A 15,703-nucleotide genomic window follows, 5' to 3' on the forward strand; every position below is an offset into this window, starting at 1 on the left:
GGAAGATAACCTTTGACAGTGGCAGTGCTTGCTGATAGTATCAGAGCCTATTTGGTGGAAATAGGCAACACTTCAAGAAGGCAGGATTGGTTTGACAGAGAGGCTGTATACTGTGCATCAAAGGTTCATCAGTGGTACAGAGGCTTTGGTTATTTCTAAGATTTACACCATGTTTATAATGCAATACAGGTTGTCATGAATGTCGAAAGAATTTTTACAGGTACCGGATCATTTACAAAAGAAATTCTTGACAATTTACTGCAAATGACATATTAAAACAAGGATTTCAAAAACTTACATGTGTTGCTGTTGTCACCAATCTTTTTTTCCTAGATCCAGCCTCTTCCTAAAATTCAAATTTACGCAAAATAATTTTAACTAAGTGAGATGACAGACATCAATTTCATATACTAAATATACTAATGAGTTTTTTAAAAAAATATCCCCCAAACATCATAACTACAAAAAATCTATTTTTTCATTTTCAGTTGTTAAAATCCATGAAAAATTATAGATACCAACCTTTGCATATCATTATATGTTCTATTATTTTTGTACAAAAATGTGACCAATTAGTCCCACCATCCCTTATGTTAATTTAATATACTAATAAAGAGAAAGGAGTTTATACATATGTTCTCTATGAAGAAGTATCAGAGACATCTACATAAAAATATTTTATTAAGTTAAATAATTATTATTATTGAGCCACCGTAGCTCAGTTGGTATAGACGAAGCCCTTTGGTCGGAAAGACCTGGGCTCGATTCCCATCCATATACTGTGTGCATATATATGTATACACACTGCTTGGAAAGAAGTCAACAGACACCATAGTGTGAGGAACAAACTGCCATGGTGCCCATCTTAATAAGATATAAGACCTCCTTTTGTTGCAATGACTGCAGCAATTCCTACGAGCATACTTTCCACATGCATACAGTAGCGATCGATGAGAATTTGGACCATTCTTCCTGTAGGCACATAACGAGGTGCTGGACTGTTGTGGGGTGAACATCCCTTGACCTCACCAGACACTCCAGTTCATCCCACAGATGTTCAACAGAGTTGAGATCAGGGCTCTGTGGAAGTCAGTCAAATGTGATGCCTTTCATGTCCACAAACCATGCAGTTACAGCAGCAGCCTTATGACACTGTGCATTGTCTTGCTGACAGAGACAATGACTGTTCTGTAGGAAGCATTGTATTATCCAGAATGTACATATTCTTCTCAGAGTTCAATGTTTGTGGCACCACAGAGGTCTGAGGCTAAACCAGGAAAAACAGGACAATACCATCACACAGCCACCTCTGTCATAGATGGGGTTACACACTCTAGTAACAGACATTCACCGGGCATCCGCCACACTCATCCATCTGCTCGATAGAGGGTATGGAGTGATTCATCACTCTATAACACAGCTTTCCAAGTTCCCACATCTCACTGTACATACACACATGATGCTGCATGTTGGTTCGAGTAATGTAGGGCTTACATATTGTGATCCTACCATGGAAACCCATGTTTTGAGCCTCGGTTCTGACTGTTTTTGTGCAGATTCATTTTCCAGATGATGCTTAGAACTTTGCATTCAATGTATCAGCCAACGAATGGCAGTTTTTACATATTATCCTTTTTACATAGCATCCTATCCTACGGTCACATTCGGTGAGTATGGTGGGTAGTCCACTACAGGTAGCACTTGCAGTTGATGCCCTGTGCTTTCATCTCAGTATGGTATTGCTGATTGTTGACTTGAAATGGTCCAGTTTGACAAAAATCTAGCGAATGGATAGGCTTGCAACATAGCATTCTACTTCTTTCATAGCATAATGCTTCTTTCAAACTCCATCAGTTCCCTTCTTGCAACCATTTCACCTGGACATAGTTGCATTGACTTGGGAGCATAATATTCCTCGAATTTATGCCGGCTACAAACACGACTCATTGACTTCTTTCCAAGCAGTGTGTGTGTGTGTGTGTGTGTGTTTGTACATAGATATAAATACTTACAGAGTTGGTTGCTTCTCTATCGGGTGATGTATATTTTATCAGCCAGTTATCATTTCCCCTATCTACATAAAAAAATAAACATATGAAATTTCCTTCTGATGATACATATAAATTTTAGCAGACATCACAACTTTACTATATAAAGTCAAGAAAGTTTTATAAATATTTTATAAATTTTCTTTAGAAAACCATTTTAACAGTGAATGTGTGTGTTTAGATCATGAATTTCAAAGTATATTTCAGCACACTAAATGATCAAAATAGTGCATCAGTTATATGAAGAATGTGAACATTTAAAAAATTGGCATACACTACATAAAAATTTCTTAAGAGGTAATATGGTATGTTCAAAATTTATTAATTACAGTAGAATACAGACATATTTCGTGCTATTCTCAGTAACTGCACTCTATGAGACTGCTAAAACCCTAACTACTAAAAACTAAAATAAATACATTAATGAATCAGGACACTGTATTAACTCTTGATCCAAGTATTATAGCCAGTCAGTGACCAAAATTTTACCTGTAACTCTGGTTACAAGTTGAATATTATCAAATTGACACCTTTTATTTGACAGAGGTGTTCAATAAGACAGAATCCAAAAAAAAAAAAAAAAATTGTAGTAAGTGAATTTGATTATCTATCTACATTAATAAACGTTTTTCCATTTCAGCAATGAGATTGTCACGTTAATGATAACTATAGTATTAACTTGTGTAGTACTTAATACTTCACTAAGAATTTTTTTGTTTATGCCTTTGTTTTTAACAACTAACAACAGTAGTGCAAGATAAATTTAGGCTACAGCTTACCCAGTGTTCAATACTACCATTATCACTAAATTTAATAATTTTAATCTCAGTATCTAATATTATAGGTTTACAAGTCCTTCTTTTCACTAGAAACAATAGTATCCTTACTTTGATTATTATTTCCCATTATTGACAACAATAAAATAAAATAATAGTTATAATCAGTTTATAATTCATAGCAAAACACTGAAACAGAGAGAGATGCAAGGAGTAAATAAGTAAGAATGTCAAAAACAAACTGGTCAACAAAAACTGAGCATTGGTTGATTCACAGCAGCATCATATCGCTAAAATTGTTGTATCAATGGGCATTGTCATAAGTGAAAATCATTGTATGAGCAGACTGTATAAGCAGAGTTAAAGGGATGTTATAGGGAAGCCCTTACTGTATCTCTGATCCCGAGTATTTTAATAACATGGTAGCAACCAATTTACTATTTATATATGAAAAATATATGGATTATGTATTCATTTAACCTCACCATCTTCCTTTATCTAGCTCTAACTGATGAGACCTCAATAATTCTCCATAATTCAAAATAACACACGTCTGATTTCAATAATTCCCATAATTAAAAACAACAACACGACCTCAATAATTCCATAATTCAAAACAACATACATGTCTGAAAGATAGTGTGTAACATTATGGAACACTAAAGCATGTGAGAATTCAACAGTCTCTATATACAAGTAACTAGCTGTGCTGACCATAACTAACATTATGGAACACTAAAGCATGTGAGAATTCAACAGTCTCTATATACAAGTAACTAGCTGTGCTGATACTTCACATGAAAACTGGGTTTGGTTGCACTTGGCTAAAGCATTAAAATAAGAATATAAGTTGTCTACTATATTCCTTGTAGCAGAAGGAAATGTGTATGGTGTAGTTTTGATGGCCAAGGTGTATAACAGTTGAGGTTGGTAGCTGAGGTTTTGATAGGAATGTCTGGTTTGGATGATGTAGGTGGTAGTGTTCATCATTTATATTGCTGTTAAGGCTGCATATATTGGTCAAGCAGATATGAACACTTTTTTTCTAAGAATTATTATTTTTTTTTGTGTCTGTGTGTATGTGTGTTCTGCAGTAAAGCTGGGCTTCATTATGTTACTCTTTCATTATATTCAAACATACTGTCACTCCACTGTATCAGAATTACAACAAAAACCAGAGACCAGACCTGCACATCATACTCCAAGTGAGGTCTTATCAAGGTTTTAAACAACATTAAAATTAATTAAGCAATAAATAGCTATTTACTACCTGACAGAAACTAAATGCATGCAAATAATGCAGTGTGTTTACTATATGTAGCAATTACCTCTTTGCTGATCATAAAAAAACAGCAATATTTTCAAGCAATTTATCACTTTCTTTCAGTTTCATTCAGAAAACAAGAGAAGTACTCTTTTGGTATTATATAAGTTCAGTCACAAATATTAATATGTGCATAAGAGATTGTTATTAAATAATCCCACCATTATGAAAGAATGGAAGTTTGGGAAAGTGTGAGAACTGGTCATGGGAGGAAATGAAAATATATGAAAAAGGATGTCAGCATTTTCAAAGGGAAATTCTGAATTTTCTCATTAGCAATCAAACTTTTTAATAAGTCATTAAAAAAAGTTAATAACTGTTGAATGTAGAGAGAATCTCGTTATAACTTAATTAATTATAATTAATGAGGATATAAAAACCAAAACTACAGTTATCTATAAAAATTAACAGAGAAAATTATCATCATCATCATCAAATTCCTGATATGTACCCTCAGGAGATGTACAGGAGAATTATGCTAGTAGTACATAAAACGTTACACGATTACTAACTTCTAAACAATGATTTTCCTCCAAATTAATCCGTTGTCTCTCAAGACTCCAATATTATCAGATCATATATCTCTGTCTTTTAAAGTAATTAATTATCATCTGCATAAAGTAAAGAGCTAAGTTTAACATCTCCAATTTTGATATCAGGTTTAATACCACTTACCTTCATAATGTGATCCATATGGATAATGAATAACAGAAGGGATAATGTACATCCTTATCTGACACCAGAATTAACATTAAACCATCTTTCTATACTTCCTTCAATTCTAACCTGACTTACATCAAATAAACATTAAGCATTGCTTGATATAATACCCCGTTGACACCATATAACTGTAGCGTATTGAATAGCTTCTCTCTTGGCGGCATGTCATATGCCTTTTCCAGATCGACAAAACTTAAATACAGATCTTTGTTATATTCCCATGCTTTCTCAACTATTTGTCGTAAAGTGAAGATCTGATCCTGACAGCCTCTATTTGGCCTGAATCCAGCTTGTTCTTCACCAAGCTTTTCTTCCACAATTCTTCTCAACCGTTTCTCAAGTATACTCGCATAGATCTTGCCAGGAACACTCAGTAGGGAAACACCTCTGTAATTCTCACATTCAGTTTTATTTCCCTTTTTATATATGGGTACTATGAGAACTCTACTCCAATCATCGGGAATTCATCCCTCTGTCCAGGCTTTCTGAACTATGCAGAGCAGTCACTGTAAGACTTTTCTACCACCATACTTCAGCATTTCTGGTCGAATATCATCTACTCCTGCTGCCTTTCCACATTTCAAGCCTCAAATGGCTTTATCTACTTCGAGGATGAATATGTATTCCTGGCTGCGTGCCTGTTGAGTGTTTTTTTACCACTGTGCTGTCATCACTGCTTATTTCATTTAGCAGTTTTTCAAAGTAATTACTCCATACTTCAAGGATATCTTTTTCTCCCATTTTCATGTCACCTTTACCATCTCTAACTCCTTTTACAGCAATCTTTCCTCCATTCCTAAGCTTCTTCAACAACCTCCAGAATATCTTACCACCTTCTTGATATTTATTTTCTATGATCTTGCCGAAGTCCTCCCATGACTTTTGTTTAGCTAGTTTTACATAGTATTTTGCTTTCTTACATTTGTCTCTGTATTCTCTAAGAGCACAAGCTGACTTATTTGCCAGGAACTTTTGATATGCTTTCTTCTTTTCCTTCACTGCCTCTTTAACTTCCTGTGTCCAATTGGAGTTCTGATTTTTCTATCCTTGCAGACAACCTCACCACATGCCTCTCTGGCTGAATCAATCAGTGTTTTCTTCAAGGCTTGCCACTGAATCTCCAAGGTTTGGTTGCTGTTCTCAAACTCTTTCATTTTTTCTTCAATAATTTTTGTGTATTTTAGTCTACAGTTCCCATCTGAGAGCTGCTCAACTTTTATTCGCTTTAAAACTTTCTTATATGTTATTTTTTTCAATATGAAATTCAATTCAATCCAGATCAAGACTAAATAGTGATCGCTTCCAATTTCAAATCCTCTGTATACTCTGGTGTCCTGAACCAGGGAGAAAACATCACTATCAACAATAACATAGTCAATGAGACTTTTCTTATTCCTTGCTTCTTCTCTCCATGTGAATTTGTGCACATTTTTATGTTGGAACGTGTTAGTAATAACCAGTCCATGTCCTGAGCAAAAATCCAACAGGTATTTGCCATTATTATTAGCTTTGCTCTTTTGTCCAAATTTTCCCAAAATATTTTTGTATGTCTGACAATCATTTCCTACTCTGCTATTTAGATCCCCAACAAGGACCAACTTTTCCTTTTTCATTGTATCAGTTGCTTTTTCTAAAACATCAAAAAATTCCTCCACTTCTACCTTAGTAGTACCTTCTGTGGGAGCATAGGCACAAATAAGTCTCACTGTCCAATTCCCTATTCTGATATTTGCCCACATCACTCTACTTGAGACTGCCTGCCATTCAAGAAGATTAGCCTCGTATTTTGTGTTAAATATTATGACTACTCCTTCTTTTCCTTGATTGTCATTTCCTGAATATAATATTTTGTATTTATTGCTCAGAAAGATCTCACCAGTTTTTGTCTTTTTTGTTTCAGTCACCCCTATTATGTCGATTTGGTACTTATCTAATTCTTCAGCTAGCTCCATTTCTTTGCCATTAGGTTTCTTATGTTGATAGTACTGATCTTTAACTCTGGGGATGTTGAGTTGGGGGGGGTGTGCTTTCAGATTTGTTCCAGTAGCTGACTTTTTGCTGTTCGCCTGGTTCCCTGACGAAAACAATGGAGCCTTGTTTAGCTGGGCGACGCCCCAGCCGGCATGAAATTTTGTCATGGTGTACCATCATTTTCTATATTGGTTTAAGCCAGTAAAAATACAATTTGGTCGGCTAAATCCCAAATTGCCAGCCCACCCTCGTTCGTTCAGTATCCAGGTAGATACCCAACAGGGTGCACCACGAGAAGCTAAGGACTGGACATTAGGTCAGAAGCACTGGTTCTCTGCATTCCTTTAAAGGCTATGTGGAGGTCTCCTCTCAGTTATATAGCTTTGACCCTTAAGCACCCCCTAAGCATCCCATGACTTTTGTTTAGCAATTTTACACAGTGTTTAGCTATCTTACATTTTGTCTCTATATTCTCTAAGAGCACAAACTGACTTATTCGCCAGAAACTTTCAATATGCTTTTTCTTTTCCTTCACTGCCTCTTTAACTTCCTGTGTCCACCATGGATCTTGAACTCTGGTAGTCTGAGTTTGGATGTGTTTCAGGATTTGTTCCAGTAGCTGATTTTTCACTGTTTGCTCTGGTTCCCTGGCAAATAATGGGGGTCTTGTTTAACCAGGCAACATCCCAGCAAGCATGAAATTCTGTCATGTTGTCCCATCATTTTATTTCTGGTTTAAGCCAATAAGAATATAATTTGGTCGGCTAAATCACAATATTGCCAGCCCATCCTAGTTTGTTCATTATCCAGGAAGATATCTAACAGGATGTACCACGAGAAGGTTCTCTGCATTCCTTTAAAGATTATGTGGAGGTCTCAGTTATACAGATTTGATCCTAAGCACCTCAGTAATTTCACAGGTCATCAATAATACTGTCAAGATCTTACTTTTGGTCTTCTAGGGCACTAGTGATCACATCAATCCATCTAGACCTTAATCTTTCTCTGGGTCTTTTCCAGCTATCTTGGCATCAAAGACTGTTTTACTAACCTTTCCTTTATATTTTCATTTAAGTGACCATATCAAGGTCACTCATATTAAACATTAGCATTCTCGAATGCTAATGATAACAGGTTTTTTTTTTTTTTTTTTAATATCTTCTTCATTTTTAATATGACTCTGCCACTGATATCATCTGTTTTCTTTACCTCACTTCTGATTATTCTCAGAACTTTGGTCATTTGATAAATTGTTTTATTTCTAACCCAATTCTTAGATCATAAGTAAAAAATTGGTTTGAATACTAGTTTGTAGAAATGCTAGTTTAGTGCTTTTACTAATTTTTCTCATTATCTTTAAGTTTATTCAATTTGTTCTCCACCAACTAGCTTCACTTATTCTAATGATCAAAGCTGTATAACTGAGAGGAGACCTCCACATAGCCTTTAAAGGAATGTGGAGAACCAACCAGGGCTTCTGACCTAATGTCCAATCCTCACCTTCTCGTGGTGTACCCTCTTGGGTATCTACCTGGATATTGCACGAATGAGGATGGGCTGGCAATTTCGGATTTAACCGACCAAATTGTATTCTTATTGGCTTAAACCAATATAGAAAATGATGGTACACCATGACAAAATTTCATGCTGGCTGGAGCGTCACTCAGTTAAACAAGGCCCCCCGTTGTTTTCGCCAGTGAACCAGGGCGAACAGCGAAAAGTCAGATACTGGAACAAATCTGAAAGCACACCCCCCCAACTCAACATCACCAGAGTTAAACATCAGTACTATCAACACAAGAAGCCTGAATGGCAAAAAAATGGAGCTAGCTGAAGAATTAGATAAGTACCAAATCGACATAATAGGGGTGACTGAAACAAAAAAGACAAAAACTGGTGAGATCTTTCTGAGCAATAAATACAAAATGTTATATTCAGGAAATAACAATCAAGGAAAAGAAGGAGTAGCCATAGTATTTAACACAAAATACAAGGCTAATCTTCTTGAATGGCAGGCAGTCTCAAGTAGAGTGATGTGGGCAAATATCAGAATGGGGAATTGGACAATGAGACTTATTTGGCCTATGCTCCCACAGAAGGTTCTACTAAGGTAGAAGTGGAGGAATTTTTTGATGTTTTAGAAAAAGCAACTGATACAATGAAAAAGGAAAAGTTGGTTAATTTTGGGGATCTAAATAGCAGAGTAGGAAATGATTGTCAGCCATACAAAAATATTTTGGGAAAATTTGGACAAAAGAGCAAAGCTAATAATAATGGCAAATACCTGTTGGATTTCTGCTCAGGACAAGGACTGGTTATTACTAACATGTTCCAACATAAAAATGTGCACAAATTCACATGGAGAGAAGAAGCAAGGAATAAGAAAAGTCTCATTGACTATGTTATTGTTGATAGTGATGTTTTCTGCCTGGTGCAGGACACCAGAGTGTACAGAGAATATGAAATTGGAAGTGATCACTATTTAGTCTTGAGCAGGATAAAATTGAATTTCACATTGAAAAGAATAACATGCAAGAAAGTTTTAAAGCAAATAAAAGTTGAGCAGCTCTCAGATAGGAACTGTAGACTAAGATACACAAAGATTATTGAAGAAAGAATGAAAGAGTTTGAGAACAGGAATCAAACCTTGGAGATTCAGTGGCAAACTCTGAAGAAAAAATTGATTGATTCTGCCAGAGAGGCATGTGGTGAGGTTGTCTGCAAGGATAGAAAAATCAGAACTCCAATGGGACACAGGAAGTTAAAGAGGCAGTGAAGAAAAAGAAGAAAGCATATCAAAAGTTCCTGGCAAATAAGTCAGCTTGTGCTCTTAGAGAATACAGAGACAAATGTAAGAAAGCAAAATACTGTGTAAAACTAGCTAAACAAAAGTCATGGGAGGACTTCGGCAAGAACATAGAAAATAAATATCAAGAAGGTGGTAAGATATTCTGGAGGTTGTTGAAAAAGCTTAGAAATGGAGGAAAGAGTGCTGTAAAAGGAGTTAGAGATGATAAAAGTGACATGAAAACAGAAGAAAAAGATATCCTTGAAGTATGGAGTAATTACTTTGAAAAACTGCTAAATGAAATAAGCAATGATGACAGCACAGTGATAAAAAACATTCAACAGGCATGGAGCCAGGAATACATATCCATACTCGAAGTAGATAAAGTCATCTGAGGCTTGAAATGTGGAAAGGCAGTAGGAGTAGATGATATTCGACCAGAAATGCTGAAGTATGGTGGTAGAAAAGTCTTACAGTGACTGCACTGCATAGTTCAGAAAGACTGGACAGAGGGACGAATTCCCGATGATTGGAGTGGAGTTCTCATAGTACCCATATATAAAAAGGAAAATAAAACTGAATGTAAGAATTACAGAGGTATTTTCCTACTGAGTGTTTCTGACAAGATTTATGCAAGCATACTTGAGAAACGGTTGAGAAGAATTGTGAAAGAAAAGCTTGGTGAAGAACAAGCCGGATTCAGGCCAAATAGAAACTGTCAGGATCAGATCTTCACATTACGACAAATAGTTGAGAAAGCATGGGGATATAACAAAGATCTGTATTTAAGTTTTGTTGATCTGAAAAAGGCATATGACAAGGTGCCAGGAGAGAAGCTATTCAATACGCTACAATTATATGGTGTCAACGGGGCATTATATCAAGCAATACTTAGTCTTTATCTGAGTTGTATGTCAACAGTTAGAATTGAAGTACAGGAAGATGGTTTAATGTTAAATCTGCTTTGAGACAAGGATGTACATTATCCTCTCTGTTATTATTCATTATCTATATGGATCACATTATGAAGGAAAGTGGTATTAAACATGATATCAGAATTGGAGATGTTAATATCAGCTCTCTGATTTATGCGGACGATGTTAAACTTTTAAATAAATCCGCTACAAGTTTGCAAGATTTCCTGACTAAATTGAATAACTGTTCTAATAGATATGGTATGAAGTTCAGCAATAAAAAGGCAAAGACAATGAAAATAGGGAGAATCATTGAAAATGTCAAATGGAGAACCTGTGGAACAAGTAAAACATTTCAGCTACTTAGGAATGATTTTTACTGAAGATGGTAAATTAAATATAGAAATAGACAACAGAATGAGCAAAGCTGGCATAGTGAGAAGTCAACTGAATAAATTTATATGGAATAAAAGAGAAATTAGTCAGAACACTAAATTAGCTGTATACAAGACAGTGTTGAAACCAGTTTTAACTTATGGATCTGAGAGCTGAGTCAGAAGTAAAACACTTGACCAAAGACTAGAGACCCCAGATATGAGAGTCCTGAGAAAGATTATAGGCATGAACAGATGGCATCAATGGCAATATCATATTAAAAACAAGGATATTAGGAAAGAACTTGACATTGTCAGCATCCAGGAATGCGTTAGCAGAGCTAATCTCAGGTTGTATGGTCACTTAAACAAAATGGGTGAGGATAGATTAGCAAAACAAGTGTTCTCTTCAAGGTTGGCAGGAAAATGACCCATAGGAAGACCAAGATATAGGTGGATTGATACGCTTCAAAGGGCCTTAGATGATAGAAATATAAGATCTGATAATGTTGGTCTTGACAAGTAACAGACGGATTTGGAGGAAAATTGAAGATAGGAAATTAGTAATTATGTAAATTTTTCATGTAGTACTATCATATCCTGTACACCCCTTGAGGGTACATATCAGGAATTTGATGATGATGATGATATATCAGTCATATTTCATTTTAAATTCATTTAGTTACTTATAACATTCTTTGGCAACACATTTCACTCACTTGTTTCTCATTTAAAAAACACTCCTCATTTTTTTTTCCTTGTTCAGCAATATTTATACAACTTTCAGGGGCAGCTTCTTGTTCTTTCCTTTCTTTCTTTCTCTCTCTCTCTCCATTCCATTAAAAAACTTTTTATATTAATCTTGTATAACTTCCTCATCAATTTTATTATTTTTATCATACTATCTCTTCTCTGCTTACCCACCAAGATTACCAGATCAGAATCCTGTAACCAACTCTCACAAATAACATTCAAGAATACTATGACTACTGCCTTAGTTACTTATTACCGAACCCTTTTCTAGCACTACCACAGAAACTAGGTAAATCAAATTTGTAGATACTAGAATAGATACAGTCTGACTGAGGTCTTATACATTGATGTAAGTCAGGCTGGATGGCAAAGTATGCAGTGTTGCACATACCCAAATAACAGAGGCAGTGCATTCAAACCTTTATACCTATTAGGAGCCCAAAGTCAACAACCCTCTATAAAGAAGTGGCCTAGTCGTGAAGATACTTTATGTACAAATTTTGTTTGCTTATGCCTGAGTATAGGATTAAAACAAGAATATAATTTCTTGAATATTATAATTTATTTTAGGTAGTAGATTTGTTTCCTGGTGTGAGACTACACCTTGTTTACTACAGACCTGAAGGCGACTTGAAAGAGTACCATGTGTGGTCTCCAGAGCAAGGTTACAGGACTATGTAACCTTTTGACATTTTGTGCCCCACTAATGAGCTATGGGGTTACAATTTATTTATTTTTTATTTTATTTATTTATTTATTTCTGTGGCTGGTGTTCACATAAAAAAAATATATATATATATATATTTTTTACGCAACTGGTTTCCTTCTAATGCGAATACTACTGAATTTTGTTTTACTGCTTTTTCCTAATTTGAAAATGGACATATTACAAGGCTGAAAATCAAACTTTGATCATGAGCAAGGTAATTAGTTTTATATTTATGTAGTCAATATTCATATAACAAATTCAATCAGTCACATCCATATTTCAATTTCTCAGTGAGTCAGTCTCTTACATAATAGAATCACATCTGATTGCTTAATTCCAATTGCATATGTAAATAGGGAAGGAAGAGAGATGCCATATGTTCTCAGTAGGTGTTTCATTAAAAAAATTATTACATGGAATCCTACCCACCTGTATTTCGAATAATGTAATCCAAAACCACAAGCCTTTCAAACTGTAATTGGAATTGTCGCTGTAGGTTTTCAGGTAATGCTTCAGATTCAAACTTTCGTAACCAATAGTCAGCATCTTTGTAATTTTCTACAAACAACTGGAATGATCCAACCTGTGAATGAACGTAAAAACATAATGGCATTCATATATAGTACAATCACGAATGTTAAGGCTTATCATTGAAAAATTAAATTCATATGAAAAGATGAATGCAGCATCTTTAAGCATTTACACAAGTACCTGCATATATTTTGTTTGTCAAGATCATCACATTATTTGACAAACAACTGAGGAGATTTATGCATTCTTGGATCCTCTATAATCTTAATAAATAATGAAAATTTTCTTAAGGATCATTAGGACATGCAACCTCTCCCTCCTGAAGTTGACATTAGCCATCATCAAATCAATGATATGTACCCTAGTAGGGTGGACAGGATATGATAGTAATATATGATTAGGGATTGCTTAAGGGTCAAAGCTAGATAAATGGCAGGAAACATTCACATAGCCTATGAGGAATGCAAAGAAATGACAGGAGCGTTTGATCAGGGGTTCCAGTCCTCACCTTCTTGTGGTGCACACCATCTGAGAAAAATAAGGGGAGTGAACTAAAGGCATCAAAGGCAGAATCATATTAAAAATGAAAATATTAGAAACGAACTTGATATTATTAGCATTCAAGAATGTGTCAGCAGAGCTAATCTAAGGTGGTATTAGGTACTTAAAAGTTTCCTGAAGACATGAAAGGATAACAATTCACTTGGTAGTGTGCTGACTAGAATGTCAAGGAAAGGAAGACAATTACTGTTTTCAATGGTAAAATGAACACTAGAATGCTGTCTGTTATGACATGTTAAAAAGGTTTAACGTAGCCATTCAACTCATGTGGTCAAATGATAAAATATTAATGTAGCATAGCCACATTTTGGGTTTGAGTTTTTTTTCAGTGTTCAATGATAAGATTAACAGGCGTGTGTGTGTGTGTGTGTGTCAGGGCAGCATAGGTGTACCTTCAATCTGCTTGTAGGTTATTTTATTGCCAAGTAAAATAACCAATCATCATCATCATCATACGTATCAAGGATTTAGGCCTAGTATGGCCTGTTCCGGCCTTAGAAGTCATCGTTGAATTGTTTAAGAACGTCCTGGTTTTCTTTTTCCTAATGGCTTGTACTTTAAGGCTTGTTTTGGTAATCTTTCTGTTTTCATTCTTTGAACGTGTTCCATCCATTTATGTTTATATTTTTTAATTTTTTCAATTACTGGTTCTTGGTTTAATTCTTTCATATCTTCGTTTCTTTTGTGATCAAATAGGGTATACTTTGCAGTTTTTCTCATAAACTTCATTTCTGCTGTTGTTAATCTTTGTTTGTCTTTTTGTTTTATTGTCCAGATTTCGCTTCCATACATTAAGACTGGTAGGCTAATGTATTGTATACTTTTAGCCTGGTTTGTTTTTGAACTAGGTTTGGTTTAAATATAGAGTTAATTACTCCTGTTATTTTTAAATATTTTGCAATTTTTATGTTTATATCTTTTTCATTTTCATAAGTGATCATACATCCTAGGTAGTTAAATGAATTCACCTGTTCTAAGATCTTGTTATCTAATACTATTTTAGTTCTTGCTGGATCTTGTCCTTTAAAGGCCATAGTTTTTGATTTTTCCGTTGATATTATCATACCATAATCTTTGGATATCTCATTTAGATTTAAAATAGCTTTCTGTAAGTTATCTTCAGAATATGTAATTATTATTTGGTCGTCTGCAAAGAGGAGAGTGTTTAAGTTAACTGTAGGTGAAAGTTTAATTCCTTGATGTAAATTTTTACTCCATTTTATTATTATTTCATTTAAGTAGATATTAAAAAGAGTTGCTTTGCTGAGAGGGGACATCCCTGTCGGACCCCTTGGTTTATCTCTCTTGTATATGATAGCTCATGATTTAATCTTATTTGTATTTGATTATTTTCATATATACTTGTGACAGCTTTTAGGATATTATTTGGTATTTGTCTTTCTTTTAATATGTTAAATAATATGCTTCTTTTAACTTTGTCAATTGCTTTTTCAAAGTCAATAAATGCAATATGTGTTTCTAAATTATATTCTCTTCTTTTCTCTATTATTAATTTTAGGCAGAAGGCTGGGTCTATACATGATCGTCCTTTTCTAAATCCATTTTGTACTTCTAGAATAAAGTTTTTGGAATATTTCAATAGTTTGTTATTTAAGATTCTACTGTATATTTTGTAACATGAATTTAGTATACTGATACCTCTATAGTTTTTAGGGTCATCTCTATTACCTTTCTTAAAAATAGGAATCACAATTGCTTTTTTCCATTCTATTGGGGGGATACCAGTTGAGTAAATTTTATTTAAAAATAATAAGTCTCCCTTTGAATCCTGTTCCTGCGTATTTATATAGTTCTGAACCTAGCTTATCTTCTCCAGTTGATTTTCCGTTTCTTGTTTCTTTCAGGCTGATTTCTAATTCTTCTTCAGTTATTTCCTTTTCATTTTCGTTAATTGTTTGCCAGTTGTCTTTTTTAAAATATTTGTCTGTCCACAGTTCTGTGTAGTAATTTAGAAAATCTTCTAATTTCAATTCAGTGTTTAATTTTATGTTTTCTTTGGTATCTGCATTTAGGTGTTTCAAAATCTTATATACATTGGGTCTTATTTTATATAAATCATGTTCTAAATTAGAAACAAATTTGTTCCATGATTCTCTATGTCTTTTTCTTCTAATCTTTTACTGCTTAACCATTTGTGATAGGCTTCTTTTTTCTTTTTGATTAATTCTTTGATTGTATCATCCCAGATCTTCAGTTTTTTTTCTTTTATTGAA

The 15,703-nt window shown here is 34.5% G+C and overlaps 1 protein-coding gene across 1 annotated transcript in view; it reads right to left on the reverse strand.

Annotated features, from left to right (window-relative positions):
* The window catches only part of LOC150106780 (phosphatidylinositol 4-kinase type 2-alpha-like), a 148,888-nt gene that overhangs the window by 95,274 nt on the left and 37,911 nt on the right, over positions 1 to 15,703 (reverse strand). Inside the window, exons 4-6 of the mRNA XM_090393316.1 lie at positions 12,807 to 12,960; positions 2,013 to 2,074; positions 299 to 346 (exon numbers count right to left, since the gene is read on the reverse strand). Of these exons, the coding sequence (XP_090249442.1) occupies positions 299 to 346; positions 2,013 to 2,074; positions 12,807 to 12,960 (264 nt within the window). The remainder of the gene's footprint in view (positions 1 to 298; positions 347 to 2,012; positions 2,075 to 12,806; positions 12,961 to 15,703) is intronic.

This window comes from Typopeltis vanoorti, chromosome 5 (assembly GCF_054136105.1).
Source record: "Typopeltis vanoorti isolate ZY-2024b chromosome 5, IOZ_Tvanoo_1.0, whole genome shotgun sequence".
In the NCBI taxonomy this organism is placed as follows: Eukaryota; Metazoa; Arthropoda; class Arachnida; order Uropygi; family Thelyphonidae; genus Typopeltis; species Typopeltis vanoorti.